The sequence below is a fragment of the Melanerpes formicivorus genome, unplaced genomic scaffold (assembly GCF_026170545.1).
Source record: "Melanerpes formicivorus ecotype bairdi unplaced genomic scaffold, bMelFor1.0.p_v2 SCAF_96, whole genome shotgun sequence".
Classification (NCBI taxonomy): Eukaryota; Metazoa; Chordata; class Aves; order Piciformes; family Picidae; genus Melanerpes; species Melanerpes formicivorus.
The window spans coordinates 2,044,782-2,063,167 of NW_027142448.1; the positions used below are offsets into that span (position 1 = coordinate 2,044,782).

At 46.4% G+C, this 18,386-nt stretch overlaps 1 protein-coding gene across 2 annotated transcripts in view; it reads right to left on the reverse strand.

Annotated features, from left to right (window-relative positions):
* PRMT8 (protein arginine methyltransferase 8) overlaps window positions 1-18,386 on the reverse strand; it is an 88,927-nt gene that overhangs the window by 26,314 nt on the left and 44,227 nt on the right. The window contains exons 2-3 of one of the 2 annotated variants that reach the window (XM_068166044.1): window positions 16,286-16,471; window positions 6,500-6,646 (exon numbers count right to left, since the gene is read on the reverse strand). In XM_068166044.1, coding sequence (XP_068022145.1) covers window positions 6,500-6,646; window positions 16,286-16,471 — 333 coding nt within the window. Of the gene's footprint in view, window positions 1-6,490; window positions 6,647-16,285; window positions 16,472-18,386 lie in introns of both variants that reach the window. The other variant, XM_068166043.1, reaches the window with a different exon arrangement.

Here is an 18,386-nt window from a genome sequence, read left to right on the forward strand (position 1 = left end):
GCTACAAAACTAGCTTTGCCATGACCGAGCCAGGCAGGAGACCTCCTCCGCATGGCAGGAGATAAGGATCTGCGCTCAGAAGGGAGAGAGAGGTAGAAAGCCAGGGAAAAAAATGGCTGAATGATCTCTGCACTCAGCTTATATAGCAGATACAGGGCTTATGGGATAAAGTAATACAGCTTACAGTTTCTGGTATACACTTAGTGCCTTGGAGGACTGTCAGCTCTCTGGTTCTTAAAGGCATCTAGGCTTAACCCACAACACAATGTGAGAGTCCAAAGATGTCTCCTTGGTCTAAGGTCCAGTCCTGCCAGTCCTTCTGATCCTCTCTTGATCCTGGGGAGGGAAAGCTTTTGAAGTCTCATTGCTAGAGAGACTATATAGTCAATCACACACCTGCCCATGGCCAATCTCCACTTCTTTCCACCTCTCCCCAACTCTCTCCACCCCTCACAAGTGAGGCTTCCACTCACGCCCAAGGATGAATGTTCGAGGTGTGGTCTATGCCCTGGGAGGAGTGTCTGAGGCATGATCTGCCTTGGAGGTGGGTAGCTCTTGACTAGGAGGTCTGTTTTTGCATTACAACACCATTATAATGAGAAAAGGTCACCTAAGCTTCACAATTTCCTCATCAAGCTGGGACATCAATCCTTTTTTGACAGCAGTTATGATTTTCCTCTATGGCAGAATGAGCTGGGACTCATTGTGATGCTCACTAGGCAACTGGAATTGGTTTTGTGCTCCTGGTACCAATCAGTTTCCTTCTCATGGAGCTTGCACCTGTATATCCATGGAAACCACATTCCATTGTACAGGCTCAGTAGAGCTTAATCAGTAACTTATTATTGAAGCAGACTGCTGCAAACTCATGTCAAGATGTTAGCAAGAATATTAGTCCAAGGTTCAGGGGTCCTGATTTCTGATGACAGTGTTGAGACAGATAATGTTCTTTGGATGGATTCTTACACCCTGTATGTCAGGGAGTGTTTTGATTGGATTGAGGTTAAGGATGATGATGATAGGGTTGAATATTTATGGGTAAGAATCAGGGTAAGGCCAACTAGGCAGAAATCCTGGTGGAAGACTGTTAGAGGCCACCCAACCGGAATGTAGAGACAGATTTGTTAGGCATCTTGCAGAAGTCTTGTGATAGCTTGTCCTTGTCCTCTTCTTCCCTGGTGTCTCCTGGAAATACAAACCAGCAGAGAGGCAGCACTTCAGGAGGTGCCTTGAGTTTGTGGAGGATGACTTCCAGATGGAGCTGGTGATGGTGCCAACTAGGGAAGGCACCCTGCTGGACCTGCTGCTTGTGAACAAAGAAGGACTTGTGTGTGGTGTAATGGTTGGGGGCTGTCTTGGGCACAGCCATCATGAAATGGTTCTCAGCCAGTGGAGAAGAGGCAGGTGATTAGAACTGCCCCTTGGAACTTCTGGTGGGTAGACTTTGCTTGTTTGGGAGCCTGGTGGACAGAGCCCCTTGGAGGCAGTCCTTAAGGGCCAAGGGATCCAGGAAGGCTACACACTGTTCGAAAGAGAAGTCTTAAAGTTGCAGGAACAGGCCATCTCCATGTGTCAAAAGACAAGTCAGCAGGGAATACAGATGGCCTGGCTGAATAGAGAGATTTAGTTGCAGCTTAGGGAGAAATAGAATCTATGGTTGTTGGAAGAAAGTGCAGGCCACTCAGGAGGACTGCAAGATTGTCATGAGAATATGCAGTGAGAAAAAAAGAAGGGCCAAAGCCCAAGGGGAAATTAGTTTGGCTTTAGCTGTTAAAGAGAACAGGAAATCCTTCTACAAATACATTAGTAACCAAAGGAGGACTAAGGACAATCTCTGATGTAGGGGGGAACATAGTGGTAAAAGGTAAGGAAAAGGCTAGGGTACTCAGTACCTCAGTCTTTAGTAGTAAGAACAGTTGTTCACTGGATACCCAGTCCCTTAACTGGAAGATAGGGATGGGGAGCAGAATGAAGCCCCCATAGTCCAAGAGGAGATGGTCAGTCACCTACTGCATCACTTAGACATACAGAAGTCTGATGGCATGTATCCAAGGGTACTGAAGGAGCTGATGGCAGTGCTCACCAAGCCACTTTGCATCATTTACCAGCAGCCCTGGCTGACTGGAGAGGTCCCAGCTGATTGGAGATTGGCAAATGTGATGCCCCTCTATAGGAAGGGCGGGAAGGAGGATTTGGGGAACTACAGACTTCTCAGTCTGACTCTGGTGCCAGGGCAGGTCATGGAACAGGTCATCTTGAGTGTCATCATGCAGCATGTGCAGGGCGAGCAGCTGATCAGGCCCAGTCAGCATGGGTTCAGGAAGAGCAGGTCCTGCTTGATGAACATGATCTCCTTCTGTGACAAGGTGACCCTCTTAGTGGGTGAGGGAAAGGCTTTGGATGTAGTTTATCTGGACATTGCTAAAGCTTTTGACAGCGTTTCTCACAGCATCCTCCTGGAGAAACTGGCTGCTCAGGGCTTGGATGAGTGGATGCTTCACTGGGTTAAAAACTGGCTGGATGGCTGAGTCCAAAGGGTGTTGGTGAATGGAATTAAATCCAGTTGGTAGCAGGTCACTAGTGGTGCTCCCCAGAGCTCAGTATTTGAGGCAGTTCTCTTTAATACCTTTATCAATGATCTGGACATGGGAATTAAGGGTACCCTCAGTAAGTTTGCAGATGACACTAAAATGGGTGGGAGTGTTGATCTGCTGGAGGGTAGGAAGGCTCTGCCAAGGGATCTGGACAGGCTGGAGAGCTGGGCAAGGCAAATAAGGACAAGTGCAGAGTTCTGCATCTGGGGAGGAATAACAGCAGGTGGGGGAAAGCAGCTCCATGGAGAAAGATCTTGGAGTCCTAGTGGACAGCAATGTGCCCTTGTGGCCAAGAGGGCAAACAACATCCTGGGGTGCATTAAAAAATATGTCTAGCAGGTGTAGGGAGGTTCTCCTCCACCTCTACTCTGCCCTGGTAAGACTACTCCTGTAATACTGTGTCTAGTTTTGGGCTCTCTAATTCAAGAAAGACAGGGATCTGCTGGAAAGAGTCCAGTGGAGAGCTTTCTATGAAGAAAGACTGGGAGACCTGGGGCTGTTTAGTCTTGAGAAGAGAAGGATGAGAGGAGATCTTACCAACATCTATAAATATCTGATGGGTGGGTGTCAGGATGAAGATGCCAGCCTCTTCCGATAGTGCCCAGTGACAGGAGAAAGAACAACAGGTACAAGCCAGCACACAAGAGGTTCCAGCCCAACATGAGGAAACACTTCTTTGAGGTGAGAGTGATGGAGCACTGGAAGAGGTTGCTCAGAGAGGTTGTGAAGTCTCCTTCTCTGAGGGCCTTCAAAAATGGCCTGGATGTGTTCCTGTGTGGCCTGCACTAGGTGATCCTGCTTGGCACAGGGGGTTGGATCCCTTAACATTCTGTGATTCTGTGTCATATAGCTTTAAATGTAAGTCTGCTTTGATCCAGAGGTCTTCTGAATTAAATCTTCCTGTGAGTCAGTAATTCTATTATTTACCCCTCTTAAAGATCCAGAGATGGTTGACTAGCTGACTAAGGTAGTGGTAACCAGTAAGTACCACCAGTGAGTCAGAGAGGATAAGAAGAATCAGGCAGAGTCACGGAGGAATGTGAACCTCAAGGGGGAGTGTGAAAGAGGAGAGTGATCTCAGTGGCACTGCAGCAAGAAAATCAACACTGGATTAGTCAACAGTTGTGGGGTTTTTTTTGGTCAACACCATGCTATTTGAAAAATCACATCTAACTGTAGGGAAGAAAGTGGAACATCTATACGATAGCTCATGGCGAATGTTTGCTTTTTAAAAGGAACACACAGTTTCCACTGGTGCTCTTTGCCAATAGGACCATAAAGTATGAATTTTACTGTAAGACTGCCACTACTGAATCTCTGGAATACCTGCTTTCCAACACAAATACAACTCTGGAGCTTGCTGTGTGACAGGGTTCATGGTGAGGTAGCTCATGTGCCAAGAAAGCTGAAACTCTTAGGGTGTAGCAGAGGAGTTTCACACCTGAGTTCCTTCGAGAGCTAAGTTTCCTGGACAGCACATCCCCCAGCTTCAGTGCTGAACACTGCTCGGCTGACACAGCTTTATAGATGCCTGAGGTACAGCCTAAACTGTGACAAACTCCAAAGTGGGAAAAAACCCAACCAACCAACCAAAAAAAAACCCAAACCAAACAAAACACAAACCAAACCCAACCAACCAACCAAAAAACCCCAAACCAACCAAAACACAAACCAAAGCCAAACAAAAAAACCCCAAACCAAACCCAACACAAACCAAACCCAACCAACCAATCAAAAAACCCCAAACCAAACAAAACACAAACCAAACCCAACCAACCAACCAAAAAACCCCAAACCAAACAAAACACAAACCAAAACCAAACAAAAAAACCCCAAATCAAACAAAACCCAAACCAAAACCAACCAACCAAAAATACCCCAAACCAAACACAAACCAAAACCAACCAACCAAAAATCCCCAAACCAAACCAAACACAAACCAAACCCAACCAACCAAAACAAACCCCAAACCAAACACAACACAAAATCAAACCAAACCACAAGCCCAAACCAAACCACCAACAACCAAAAAACCCTCACCAAAACCCCAAACTGAAACAAACAAAACCCACCCCAACCCCCCAAATCTTAAAAAAGAAAGAAAAAGAAAAACATACAAAGAACCAAAACCCCAAACCAAACAAAAAAATGTGGAAACATATTTACTTTTCTTTTACTGGGTGAATTTTCTGCCACTCTAGAATCAGCTAAGCACCACTGGCAGGATAAGGGGTGGGGAGGGAGACTGTACAGCCAGAAGTCTAGGAGATGGGAAGGTGCACTGTACCACCCTTTTGTATATGCTTATACTTCCACAGCACTGCAACATCCTTGTGCAAGACCTGCATTCCTACACCAGAGAAGGCTACAGGTTTATTCTCTGTGGGGCTTTGAGATAATAAACTGTGTGTGTTGTTTATAAATAATACATTCTACCTGCCCATTCTTTGTATTAAGTCTCATGCTGAAACTCTGGAAGTTTTCTGATTTCAGCTATGCAGACATCCATACTCTAGTTTAACACTCAGATGAGTCCCTCAGAATTAACACTGCATCTTGAAAAAAAAAGCCTGAGAACTGAACAGGTGTCCTTGTATTTCATGTATCATTACCAGTAACAACAACACGCTTTAGATATTCAGTACATCAGTGCCTTCAAATGCACAGGAATAGCCAACTAAGTTCTTATAGACGACGGAGATTGGAATCAATATGGCTGACCAATATGATTGAGTATTGTTCCTTTATTGTTCCGGTAGTGCAGGCCTATGGTGCAGGCCTGTGGTGCCAGTATAGCACAGGAAAGTAAAGCATAGAAGAAGGGAAAGGAAAGGCAGAAGTGCGTAGCAAGGGAACTTCTACAACTTACATAAACTTGGAGTGCCTCGCTGGCATGGCTTCATTGGTTCCCTATGATGACCACACATGGCACTGTTATAGATTATTGGTCCAACTACTAACAGCACGCGAGGTTGTTGATGCAGGTGCATGTCCTGTTGTCCCAAGATAACTGTCCATGTTTATAGCTACCAGTGTCTTGTTTTAGTTCCATGCTGCAGGCACAGCACTGTTTTGCTCCACTGCTAGCTGACTCTGCACTTATGCTGAGCATGGCCTACCACCATGTCAGGCTCCAGGCCTGCACTGCCAGATTGCTCACACTGCTCGTTGCCAGCATTGCCACAAGTTCTAGTAAACAATTCTGACAAAGTAATACACAAATAAAGTCTACTTCCCATTTTCTATGTCATGTAGTGTCTGCTGGACAAAGAGAAGTTCAAAGCAAAAAGAAATTGTATTTGTCATTTTGAATCAATACAAACAATTCTGGATATAAGAATGTAGTTAGGAAGCAAATCCATGCTCTCTCTAGTGACTTCTCTGAGAAAGCTGCACATTCATGCTCCCAAAGTTCAGTGTACTTACAGTAATCATGCCCTTCTGCCTCTGAAAAGCATTATTGTTAGGACAGGAAACATGCACATTCTTTCTTGACGTGATTTGCTGAGCTGCAATGTACAGGGAGAAGCGTACTAGTTTCCAGGACTACAAAGTTGCAGGACTAAAAACTTCAGGATTACAAAAAGCAAGATAGATCCTTCGACCTCTGCTGAGTAGGAGGGAGTTGGTTTGACAATTTTTTGCAACCAAGAATAAATGTGGGTATGCATCAGATCACCAAAGAGTCCAGGCAAGGAACACCATCATAGCTGTTTGGAAAAGGCACACTACAGCAAGTCATATAAAGCAACAGAACTCCCATGAAGCCACTCTAAATCAAACCACAGAAGAGCTTAGAGAGAAGAAATTCAAACCAAGACGAGTGAGAAAAGGTAAATTACCAAGCCAAATTCTCATGTAAAATGCACAAACTCAAAATATGAAAGTCCTCTTACCCCATATACCTTCTTAGCTCCTGCCTTGGCAGCAAACATCGAGAGGATTCCTGTGCCACTTCCAACATCAAGGACAATCTTATCTTTAAAGACATGTTTATTGTGATACATGGAGTTCCTGTATGTTAACGTGCGCACTTCATCCTTTAACATTTCCTGTGATGAAAAACACACCATGGTATTATTTGAAGGGCTTTCAACACTGCTGCTGAATGCATTCCCTTACTATAATTTAAGCATTGCTCATACACAACCTGAAGAGTTTTTCAAGTTACTTGAGGGTACGCACACCAAGGCAGCTGCAAAATGCCAGCTGCCTGGAACTGAGTTATTAAGAATCACAATGTCATTTATATGATTTAATTTCAGTGAATACAATTTCACTGTCACAACCCACAACCAGAATGTAATCTAACCATGGCACCACCTTGGACATTAGACAGGAGCCAGACAGAAAGACATGATTTTGTTTTCTCCTAAATCATCCACAGCCTAAAGCCTCAGTGGAGGGATTTTCTGAGGTCCTTTGAGCACACAAGAAATCCTTCTGTAAGCAATTGAGCAAATTGTTTTATTGAGTCCATCATCAGTAAATTTGCTGATGACACCAAGCTGGGGGCAGGAGTTGATCTGCTGCAGGGTAGAGAGGCTCTGCAGAGGGACCTGGACAGGCTGGACAGATGGGGCAGAGCCCAAGGGCTGGAGATTGAACACATCCAAGTGCCAGGTTCTGCACATTGGCCACAACAACCCCAGGCAGTGCTACAGGCTGGGGTCAGAGTGGCTGAGAGCAGCCAGGCAGAAAGGGACCTGGGGGTGGTGGTTGATGGTAGGCTGAACATGAGCCTGCAGTGTGCCCAGGCAGCCAAGAGGGCCAATGGCATCCTGGCCTGCATCAGGAAGAGTGTGGCCAGCAGGAGCAGGGAGGTACACTGCACTGGTTAGGCCACACCTCGAGTCCTGTGTCCAATTCTGGGCCCCTCAGTTTAAGAAGGAGGTTGACTTGCTGGAACAAGCCCTACGAGGAGAGACTGAGGGAGCTGGGGTTGCTTAGCCTGGAGAAGAGGAGACTCAGGGGTGACCTTATTGCTCTCTACAACTACTTGAAGGGAGGTTGTAGACAGGCAGAGGTTGGTCTCTTCTCCCAGGCAAGCAGCACCAGAACAAGAGGACACAGTCTCAAGCTGCACCAGGGGAGGTTTAAGCTGGAGGTCAGGAGGAAGTTCTACACAGAGAGAGTGATTGCCCATTGGAATGTGCTGCCCAGGGAGGTGGTGGAGTCACCATCACTGGAGTTGCTCAGGATGAGACTTGATAGGGTGCTTGGTTGCATGGTTTAGTTGATTAGGTGGTGTTGGATGATAGGTTGGACTCGACGATCTTGAAAGTCTCTTCCAACCTGGTCTATTCTATTCTATTCTATTCTATTCTATTCTATTCTATTCTATTCTATTCTATTCTATTCTATTCTATTCTATTCTATTCTATTCTATTCTAAAGCAGCAGTCTTGATAGATTCGCCTGAAGTGATGTGGGAAGTCCATAGCAGAGCTTAGAGGTATTCTGCTGCAGGTACTCTCTCACTGCCCTTTTCCACTCATTTATATGATCAGTTTCCAGAAGGTATTAATGTACTACTTAGACCACCACCTCACTGCTGTGAGTCATCATTGTTAGGTGATGATTTTTGATTCATTGCTAGCAGCAAGTGCATGCATTTCATCCCATGGACACCTTGCTCTCGAATATGCATGCACCAGTCAAATTACAGAAACAAAGAGCACTGAGGTTAAGATTCAAGTGCCCTTTTTAAGAGAAGTGTAGGGCACTCAGTACACACTCTAATTTTCTGAAGTTGCTTGTTAGGTCTAGCAGGCTGAACTTTTTCTGATGCTACTGCCATCATTTCATAGTTTAAGCAAGAAGGAAAATGAGTTTTTGAATTCAAGGATATAAAGAATTAGTTCACTGCCCAGCGGCCTGCAGCACCAGTGCACCAGTGATACATATATCAGTTACTTATTTACCTGTTGTGATGGGTTGAGGCAGACCCCATCCCCACCACAGGCAAAAATAACAACTCAGACAAATGGATTGCGAAAGTGGTGGAAAGTTGAAATGAAAAAGCAGTGAATGTTTACAGAGAGCCAGAAGCACAGTGACAAAACAAATCCCAAAAGCACAACCAGAAATATCCCATCCCCACCTGAGGGTACACACAACACCCCCAGGGCTCCTTTGTCCCCCCTCACCCCCACCCCTACCCCCACCCCCCTCCACTGCTAGGCTAGTCTCAGCTGGCCAGATCTGAGACTGCCTATCCCCCTGGGAGACACCTCCCCCAGTTACTGGGTGGCAGAGGGGGAAGAAAGAGAAAGTGCCAGAGCCTGCGCTGGATCTTATAGTGGTGCAGAGAATTATGGTATGAAATACCTGATTTCCTGTGTCCACCACTGGGCTGGACTTCTGGACACAGGAAGCACCCCCATAGCAGAGGGCACCCAGCCCAAACTATTGGCAGGAGAGTATAGGTATGCAAAGCCCATAGGTAAATAAAAGGCTACTTTTGTCATCATAAAGCATGTCTTGGCATCAGACAAAGAAAGAGGCAGAGGAACAGTCTGGCAGCATTGAAAAGGTGATGGAACACACTCTCACAGACACATTTTCACACATGTTAATGACAAGAAGGTGATGAGGAGTGCTCAGCATGGATTTGGAGATGATTGACCACCTGACCACTTTCTGTGGTGAAGTAATGGGCTCTGTGGATGAGGGGGAAAGAGAGGATGCTTGGTTTTAGCAATACTTTTACTAATATTTTCCCATAACTTTCTAATTGAAAAAATAATGAAATATGGACTGCATTAATGGACAGTGGACTGGGAACTGCTGTTTTCATAGTGTTGTGAGCTCAAGCACAAAGTCCATTTAGAGGCCAGTTGCTAGTACTGGTACCAATATGACTGGACATAGAATAGAATAGAATAGAATAGAATAGAATAGAATAGAATAGAATAGAATAGAATAGACCAGGTTGGAAGAGACCTTCAAGATCATCATGTCCAAACTATCATCCAACACCACCTAATGAAGTAAACCATGGCACCAAGCACCGTATCAAGTCTCCTTCACAGTATCACTAAGGTTGGAAGAGACCTCGAGGATCATAGAGTCCAACGTATCACCACAGACCTCATGACTAGACCATGGCACCAAGTGCCACATCCAATCCCCTCTTGAACACCTCCAGGGATGGGGACTCCACCACCTCCCTGGGCAGCACATTCCAATGAAGAATGACTCGCTTGGTGAAGAACTTTCTCCTCACCTCGAGTCTAAACCTCCCCTGGTGCAGTTTGAGACTGTGTCCTCTTGTTCTGGTGCTGGTTGCCTGGGAGAAGAGAGCAACTTCTTCCTGGCTACAACCACCTTTCAGGTAGATGTAGAGGGCAATCAGGTCACCCCTGAGCCTCCTCTTCTCCAGGCTAAACAATCCCAGCTCCCTCAGCCTCTCCTCATAGGGCTGTGCTCAAGGCTTCTCACCAGCCTAAACACCTCCAGTGATGTGACTCCACCACCTCCCCGGGCAGCACATTCCAATGGCCACTCTCTCTCTCTATGAAGACTCTCTGCTGGATGACAGGACAGAGTACAGTGTCAGCAAGTTTGCAGTTGACAGAAACCAGGAGGACTGTTTGATTCACCATATGGTTTTGCTGCATATCAATCCAACCTCAACAAGCTGAAGAAAGAACTCACAAGAATCAAAAGAAAGTCAACAAAGGGGGGTGCAAAATCCTGCTCATGGGGAGGAACAAAGTAATGTATATGCTGAGGACTGGCTGTCTGGAAAGCACTGTTTGCCCAAAATGACCTTGGGAACATGGTGGGTGGCAGCTTGAACATAAGTCAGCATTGTGCTCTTGCAGCATTTTGGGCTGCACTAAAAAAAGCATCAAGAGCAGGTCAAGGGAGGTGGTTCAATATTGGTTCAACCACACTGGTGATCCAGCTCTGGGTTTTCCAGGACAAGATATGTTTGAACAGGTTAGTATCATAGGATCAGTCAGGGTTGGAAGGGACCACAAGGATCATCCAGTTCCAACCCCCCTGCCATGGGCAGGGACACCCCACACTACATCAGCCTGGCCACAGCCTCAGCCAGCCTGGCCTTAAACACCTCCAGGGATGGGGCCTCAACCACCTCCCTGGACAACCCATTCCAGGGCTTCACCATCCTCATGGGGAAGAACTTCCTCCTCACCTCCAGCCTCTATCTCCCCACCTCCAGCTTCACTCCATTCCCCCTAGTCCTATCACTACCTCAGATCCTGAGCAGTCCCTCCCCAGCCTTCCTGTAACCCTCTTCAGATACTGGAAGGCCACAATGAGGTCACCTCAGAGCCTTCTCTTCACCAGACTGAACAGCCCCAACTCCTTCAGTCTGTCCTCACAGGAGAGGTGCTCCAGCCCTCTGATCATCCTCCTGGCCCTTCTCTGGACACCTTCCAGCACCTCCACATCCCTCTTGCAATAGGGGCTCCAGAACTGGACACAGTACTCCAGGTGGGGTCTCCCCAGAGCTGAGCAGAGGGGGAGAATCACCTCCCTTGCCCTGCTGGCCACACTTCTCCTGATGCAGCCCAGGATCTGATTGGCTTTCTGGGCTGCAAGTGCTCACTGAGAGCTCCTGTTGAGCTTCTCCACCAGCACCCCCAAGTCTCTCTCCTCAGGGCTGCTTTCCAGCCAGTCCCTGCCCAGCCTGCATTTGTGCCTGGGATTGCCTCCACCCAGCTGCAGGACTCTGCCCTTGGTCTTGTTGAACCTCCTGAGGTTGGCTTGTGCCCACCTCTCCAGCCTGTCCAGGTCCCTCTGGATGGATCCCTTCCCTCCAGCTGTCTGCTGCACCACACAGCTTGGTGTCATCAGCAAACCTGCTGAGGGTGCACTCAATGCCACTGTCAATGTCACCCACAAAGATGTTGAACAAGCCTAGTTTAGTGAAGGCCCATGGAGATGACTAGGGCACTGGATCATCTGATATGTCATGAGAGACTGAGAGAGCCAGGACTGTTCAAACTGAAGAAAAGGTGGCTCAGGGGCATCCTATCAATGTATATAAATACCTGTTGAGCGAGGAAGAAAGGAAGGCAGAGAGAAACTCTTCTCAGTGGTAACTAATTAAAGAACAAGAGGCACAAATGACCTGAATACATTTTTCAGAGCCTTGTCCAATCAAGTTCTAAATATTGCCAAGGACAGAGGCTCCACAGCCAGCATTTTACCAACCTCTTGGTAAAAAAGATCTTTCCAAATATTCTTCCATGACATCAAACAGGACCCTCAGCCCCACTGGAGACAGCCATCAGGTCTCATAGATTTTTGCATGTCCAATTCAAATGATCCTTCTCTGCTGAGGGTCCTTGCTCTCTCAACTTTGCCCACGCATTTTAGGGACCTGAGATTACTGAAGGCAACTCCTACCAGTAAAACAAAAACTGAAGAAGTAATTTTGGATGTCCTTTTTCACTGCCCCATTCAGCAACACTCCATGTTCTCCTCAGTTTTAATTTTGCAGTTATATACCTAGAGAAGCCTTGCTTTGTTACACTTCCCACCCCTTGCTAGATTCACACCTGGATGCAACTCAGCTTTCCTAACCCTGGTCCTGAAATCATTTCTGGGTCAGCTGATTCTATCTCTTGGTAAGCCTCTTCTTTTTTTGTCTGAATTTTGTCAGGAGATTGTTCATTCATGAAGGCCTCCTGCCACCACTGCCTGATGTTCTGCATGTTGAAATGGACTATTCTTCAGTAGATGAACCACAAAAATCAGTGTTTTCCTGGACTCATCTCTGCAGAATCATTTCCTAGGAGAACTTTCCAAGCAGACCCCTGAAAAGGATAGACTGCTCTCCTGGACAAATAGCATGGGTGATGAGAGAGCATCTCAGGATTCTGAACTTCATCATCTCATGATTACCACAGCCAAGTCTGTCCTGACCATTAACAATCCAACCTGGCTCAGGAGTTTCAGTAAATATCAGCATGAGCAGAGCACCACACAAACACCCCACTCTTCTCTGTCCCCAGCATTGCTTCAGGTCATCTGTGCCAGAAATTTATCATCATGCACTCCAAAAATGTCCTGGATTGCTGATGTCCTGTTCTGTTTCCTCTCAGCAGATACAGGGGTGATTAAAGTCTTCTACAGGCTAGAAATCAGACGTGTCTCATGCAGATATGGGACTTCTTCCAGTGTCTGAAGAAGATCTCATCTACTTCTTCCTGATTCAGTGATCTGTAGCAGACACCCATAACAATGTCAACCATATCGGCCTGCTGTTTAATCCTGACCCATAAGCTCTCCACTGAAACACCACCACCAGTCCCATTCTGGACATGATTCCACGCATTCAGCTGCTCTGTCTCCCTTCTCACCTTCCCAGTCTGTCTCTCCTAAAGAGCCTGTGTTCAGCTGTTGTGGCATTCCATTCTCACAGCACCTCTTTGTTTTTGTGAGGCTGTAGCCATACAACTGCACACTGACTCTACTTGATCGTGTTTGCTTCCCAGGCTGCATGTATTAATGCACAGGCACTTCAGAGATGCTCTCTGTCATGTTGATCTTCCAGAAAAAGCATGAGAGCTTCTCCCATAATGACACCTCTTGGTTTCCTTTTTTGTGTGCTTATGCTTAGGGTTGGCCCCTTCTGCTGTGTTTCACTGACTGACTAGGAGGTCCTGTCTACACTACTCTGAGGCTTTTCATTCCCAACTTAGTCCATCATTTGCAGACCCCATGTGACTTTCAGTCATCATCTCTTTCCTCTATTGTAAGTAGCTTGTAAGTAGCACTAGGTTGGCCAACCTGCTGCCAAAGATGCTTTTAGCCTGTTTTGTCAGATGGATTTCACCACTTCCTAACAGACTTCAGTCCTCAAAGAAGTTCCTGTAGACATAAAAGCTTGTCATTGACACCAGTTGTACAACCAGTTGTGAACCTGCAGGATCACTTCTCCTCAGGTCTTTATTTGCACTGTTAGAATTGAGGCAAAAAACCACCTGGCAGACCTGGCTATTGATAATCATCCCAAGAGCCTTGCAGTCACACTTGATATGCTCCAGGCCTCATTGGTGCTCATGTGAAAGAGCAGCAGCAGTAACCTGAGGCTGGCCTAAGGGCTGGACAAATGTTGGCAGGCTCTCCACAATGCTGCAGATGCAAGCAGCTAGGCAGCAGGTCAGGTCAGCAGATGAAGGCCTCTGTTCCCTTCAAGAGAAAGCCTTCCATGGATGGGTCTTGTTGCTTCCTCCCCGTGTTTCTGCATGGCTCAGGGCAAACTTGCCTGACCTCAGTGCCAGGCAAGATCATGGAACAGGTCATCCTGAGTGCAATAACACAACACTTACAGGATGGCCAAGGGATCAGGCTCAGCCAACATGGATTTAGGAAGGGCAGGTCCTGCCTGACCAACCTGATCTCCTTCTATGATCAGGTGACCCGCCTGGTGGATGTGGGGAGGCCTGTGGATGTAGTTTACCTGGACCTCAGCAAGGCCTTTGACACCGTCCCCCATAGCAAACTCCTGGCCAAGCTGTCAGCCCATGGCTTGGACAGCAGCACTCTGAGCTGGGTTAGGAACTGGCTGGATGGCCGAACCCAGAGAGTGGTGGTGAATGGTGTCATATCTAGCTGGCAGCCAGTCAGTAGCGGAGTCCCCCAGGGATCAGTGCTGGGCCCCATGCTCTTTAACATCTTTATTGATGATCTGGATGAGGGCATTGAGTCTATCATCAGTAAATTTGCTGATGACACCAAGCTGGGGCAGGAGTTGATCTGCTAGAGGGTAGAGAGGCTCTGCAGAGGGACCTGGACAGGCTGGGCAGATGGGCAGAGTCCAACGGCATGAGATTTAACGCATCCAAGTGCCGGGTTCTGCACATTGGCCACAACAACCCCAGGCAGTGCTACAGGCGGGGGTCAGAGTGGCTGGAGAGCAGCCAGGCAGAGAGGGACCTGGGGGTGCTGGTTGATGGTAGGATGAACATGAGCCTGCAGTGTGCCCAGGCAGCCAAGAGGGCCAATGGCATCCTGGCCTGCATTAAGAACAGTGTGGCCAGCAGGAGCAGGGAGGTCATTGTGCCCCTGTACACTGCACTGGTTAGGCCACACCTCGAGTACTGTGTCCAGTTCTGGGCCCCTCAGTTTAGGAAGGAGGTTGACTTGCTGGAACGAGTCCAGAGAAGGGCAACGAAGTTAGTGAGGGGCTTGGAACACAAGCCCTATGAGGAGAGACTGAGGGAGCTGGGGCTGCTTAGCCTGGAGAGGAGGAGACTCAGGGGTGACCTTATTGCTCTCTACAACTACCTGAAGGGAGGTTGTAAACAGGCAGAGGTTGGTCTCTTCTCCCAGGCAGCCAGCATCAGAACAAGAGGACACAGTCTCAGGCTGCGCCAGGGGAAGTTCAGGCTGGAGGTCAGGAGGAAGTTTTACACGGAGAGAGTGATTGCCCATTGGAATGGGCTGCCTGGGGAGGTGGTGGAGTCGCCGTCACTGGAGGTGTTCAGGAGGAGACTTGACAGGGTGCTTGGTTACATGGGTTAGTTGATTAGGTGGTGTTGGGTGATAGGTTGGACGCGATGATCTTGAAGGTCTCTTCCAACCTGGTCTATTCTATTCTATTCTATTCTATTCTATTCTATTCTATTCTATTCTATTCTATTCTATTCTATTCTATTCTAAACCGGTTCTGAGGCTTCACTGGACAGAACTTCCTGTCCTCATCAGCAGTGAAGGCACTGAATCATTTCTGTAGCTACAGGTCTGGAAGTGGGTCAAGAGCCACTGGGATGAATATAACTTTATATTTGAATTGGTATCAATTTTGTTGTTTCAATAAATCTGTTTTAATTCCAGCCCATGGGTCTTGTCACCTTCTCCTGATTCCCCTTCCCTGTTGGGAAGATGTCATTGCATGGTGGAGCAACCACTCAGCTTTAGTGCCAGATAGGGACTGAACACAGACATTTTAATTGGTGCCCAGTGTTTATCAGGCATCTGACTGAAACAGCTCACCTGGGAGAATTACAGACAAAGAGTCTCAAAGGGCTAGACTTTGTATTTAAGCAAGCTGTTACAAGAATTCCTTCTGTTGGTGATCTGGGTAGGAGGGTCACTGGGGGCAATGCTCTGATATTTGTTTCAAGAGCTGCTTTTGAATTTGTGGGTGACTTTACCACTGTGGTTTAATGAGTTTGTACAGTTTATTGCTTCTGGGCATGGGGTTAGAGATGCTGCTCTGCTATGTGCTTTGGTGTTATGGTGTCAGAAATTCCTTTCTAATTGCAAGGATTTCTGATTTCCCTGGAATGGTAGTGGGCAAAGAGAATTTGGTATGCCCTTGGGATGCTTCCACCACCTTGACCACATTGTGGGAACAAAAGGCCTAACATATCAATAAGGTGATTCCCAGGTGTGGCTGGGTTGGTTAGGTTGGGTTAGCCCTCACAAATGCAGTAAATTGATGCACTCATAAAGATCACTGTATAAATAGCTAATATAAGCTCTGTGGAAAACTCATATGTGAGGATCAAAATAGGACAGAGATTTTTGAGTACAGGTCTCTAGAGAAGTGGATGATATCTTTGGCACTTGAACTAGATCACACAGTTTTCTGAGGAAAGGCACAGGAATACAATAATGAGCAAGAGGGATAGGGATACATAACTAATAAATAAAAACACATGATGATGATGATCTAATAACTGCTGAAATAGGAATAAACATTACCTCATGAATTCCAAAGTGAGCATAGGAATCAAAGTAATAATCTCTGGATGTCATCTCTTCTGGATTGATGAGTTTTGCCATCTTGCCTCGGCCTGGGCAGCTTGGTTGCAATGGGACATGTATGACAGATTGAACTGGCTTTGGAACAACAGCAGGATGAGGAGGCTGGGCTGGGCTGGTGCAAACCTAGGAGAATATGGAATCATGTCAAGAGGCATCATTAAAAGAAAACATTTCTCTCTCTAGCATAGCATTATTACAATTAGCTATGAAATAGCAAAATCAAAGACACTTATCATAGAATCACAGAATGGTAGAGGGGTTGGCAGGTATCTCTGGATATCATCTAGTCCAACTTTCTTGGTAACATGGGTACACCTAGATCAGGTTGCACAGGAATGCATCCAGGCAGGTTTTGAGTCTCCAGAGAAAGAGACTTGACAACCTCTCTGTGCCAGCTATTCTGTACTCTGGCTCCCTCAAATTAAAGAATATTCTCCTTAAGTTCAAGTGAAACCTCCTGTGTTCTTGTTTGTATCCCTTGTCCTTTATCCTATCACTGGCCACCACTGAGAAAAGCCCACTCCCATCCTCATGACCTCCACCCTTTACATATTTATATGTATTGATAAGCTCCCATCACAGTCTGCTGTTCTCCACATTAAATAGATTCAGATCACTCAGCCTTTCCTGGTAACAGAGATGCTCCAGTACCTTAATCATCTTTGTGGCCCTCCACTGGACTCTATTCCTGTCCCTCTTGAACTGGAGAGTCCAGAACTGGACCCAGAACTCCAGATGTGTCCTCAACCAGGGCAGAGTAGAAGGGGAGGAGAACCTTCCTAGACTGCTGGCCACATTCTTAACATGCTGCAGAATACCATTGGCCTTGGCCATGAGGGCACATTGCTGGCTCATGGTGAACTTGCTGAGCAAAATTTAGGTTGCTCTCTGTTCCTTACTCTAACTTATTTGACCTCTCTTGGGAAAAAACCTTACAGTCTCTTTCCTTTTTGTTCCCCTGCAGATAGCTCCATCAGTGCAAACTGATGGCAAATTATTGATGTTGGCTGAAGGAGGTGACTCCAAACATTGACACAAGGCAGGTAAGACCTAGGTTTTCTTCTCCATTGTCATTTTCTCTCAAACTACCATAGCTTTGAGACATAAGTTGTAAACAGTTACACTGCCAAGAACAAATCATCAAAGGATTCTTTAACACAGTGTTGCCAAGAAGGAGAGGATCCACAGTCAATTCTTAATTGTAAGGCAATATATCCAGCTGTATTTATGAGGTAGGTCTCAGAATGCTCACAATATCTGAAAGTCCCTGATACTGTCTGAAGGTCTCTCAGCATGTCCAGGGAGCAGTGTAGGAAGGTGCATGAAGTATGTGATCTTTAGTTTCCTACTGTTGCCAGATGCAGGAGTCATGTGCTACCAACAGCCCCTGCCCACTGCTCTTCATTTTTTCCTTCTGTCTTAATTTTCAACACCCAAATTTCAACAGAGTAAGAATGCTCACATCCATCATGAAGCAAAACACCAAAGACTGCGACTGAGCAAGACACTACAGCTTCATACGTGCACTGTCACCTGCAAATTCTGGGTCAACAACCACACCACGTACTCTGAAGGTCAGTCCTACTTACAGTATGTCACCTCCTCTTCCACGTTTTGTTTTCAGGTTTAGTACTTTCCCAGTGGAGGCCAGATGTGCCTAGATACTTTCACAAAATGTACTCTCTCTGAATAGCATTAATTAGCCTACTTAACTTTACCTGAATTACAAAAAAACCCAAAAACCAACAAAAAACCCAACCCAACAAACCCTCACCAAGCCCTCCCCCCCCCAAAAAAAAAGGAAAAGAAATCCCATGCAGTTTTTACATTGTTCATTTGGAGGTGTAAATGTGTCATCTTCTGATGGATTCTTTGTTCTGCCTCTGAAAAATGAATACTAGTGGATTGTGTTTCTGTAACACCTGTACTGTGCGTATCACAGCAGCCTCATGCAGAAGGGGTGATAGAAAACTGCATAAACCAAACCAAACCAGGTTGGAAGAGACCTTCAAGATCATCACGTCCAACCCATCAACCA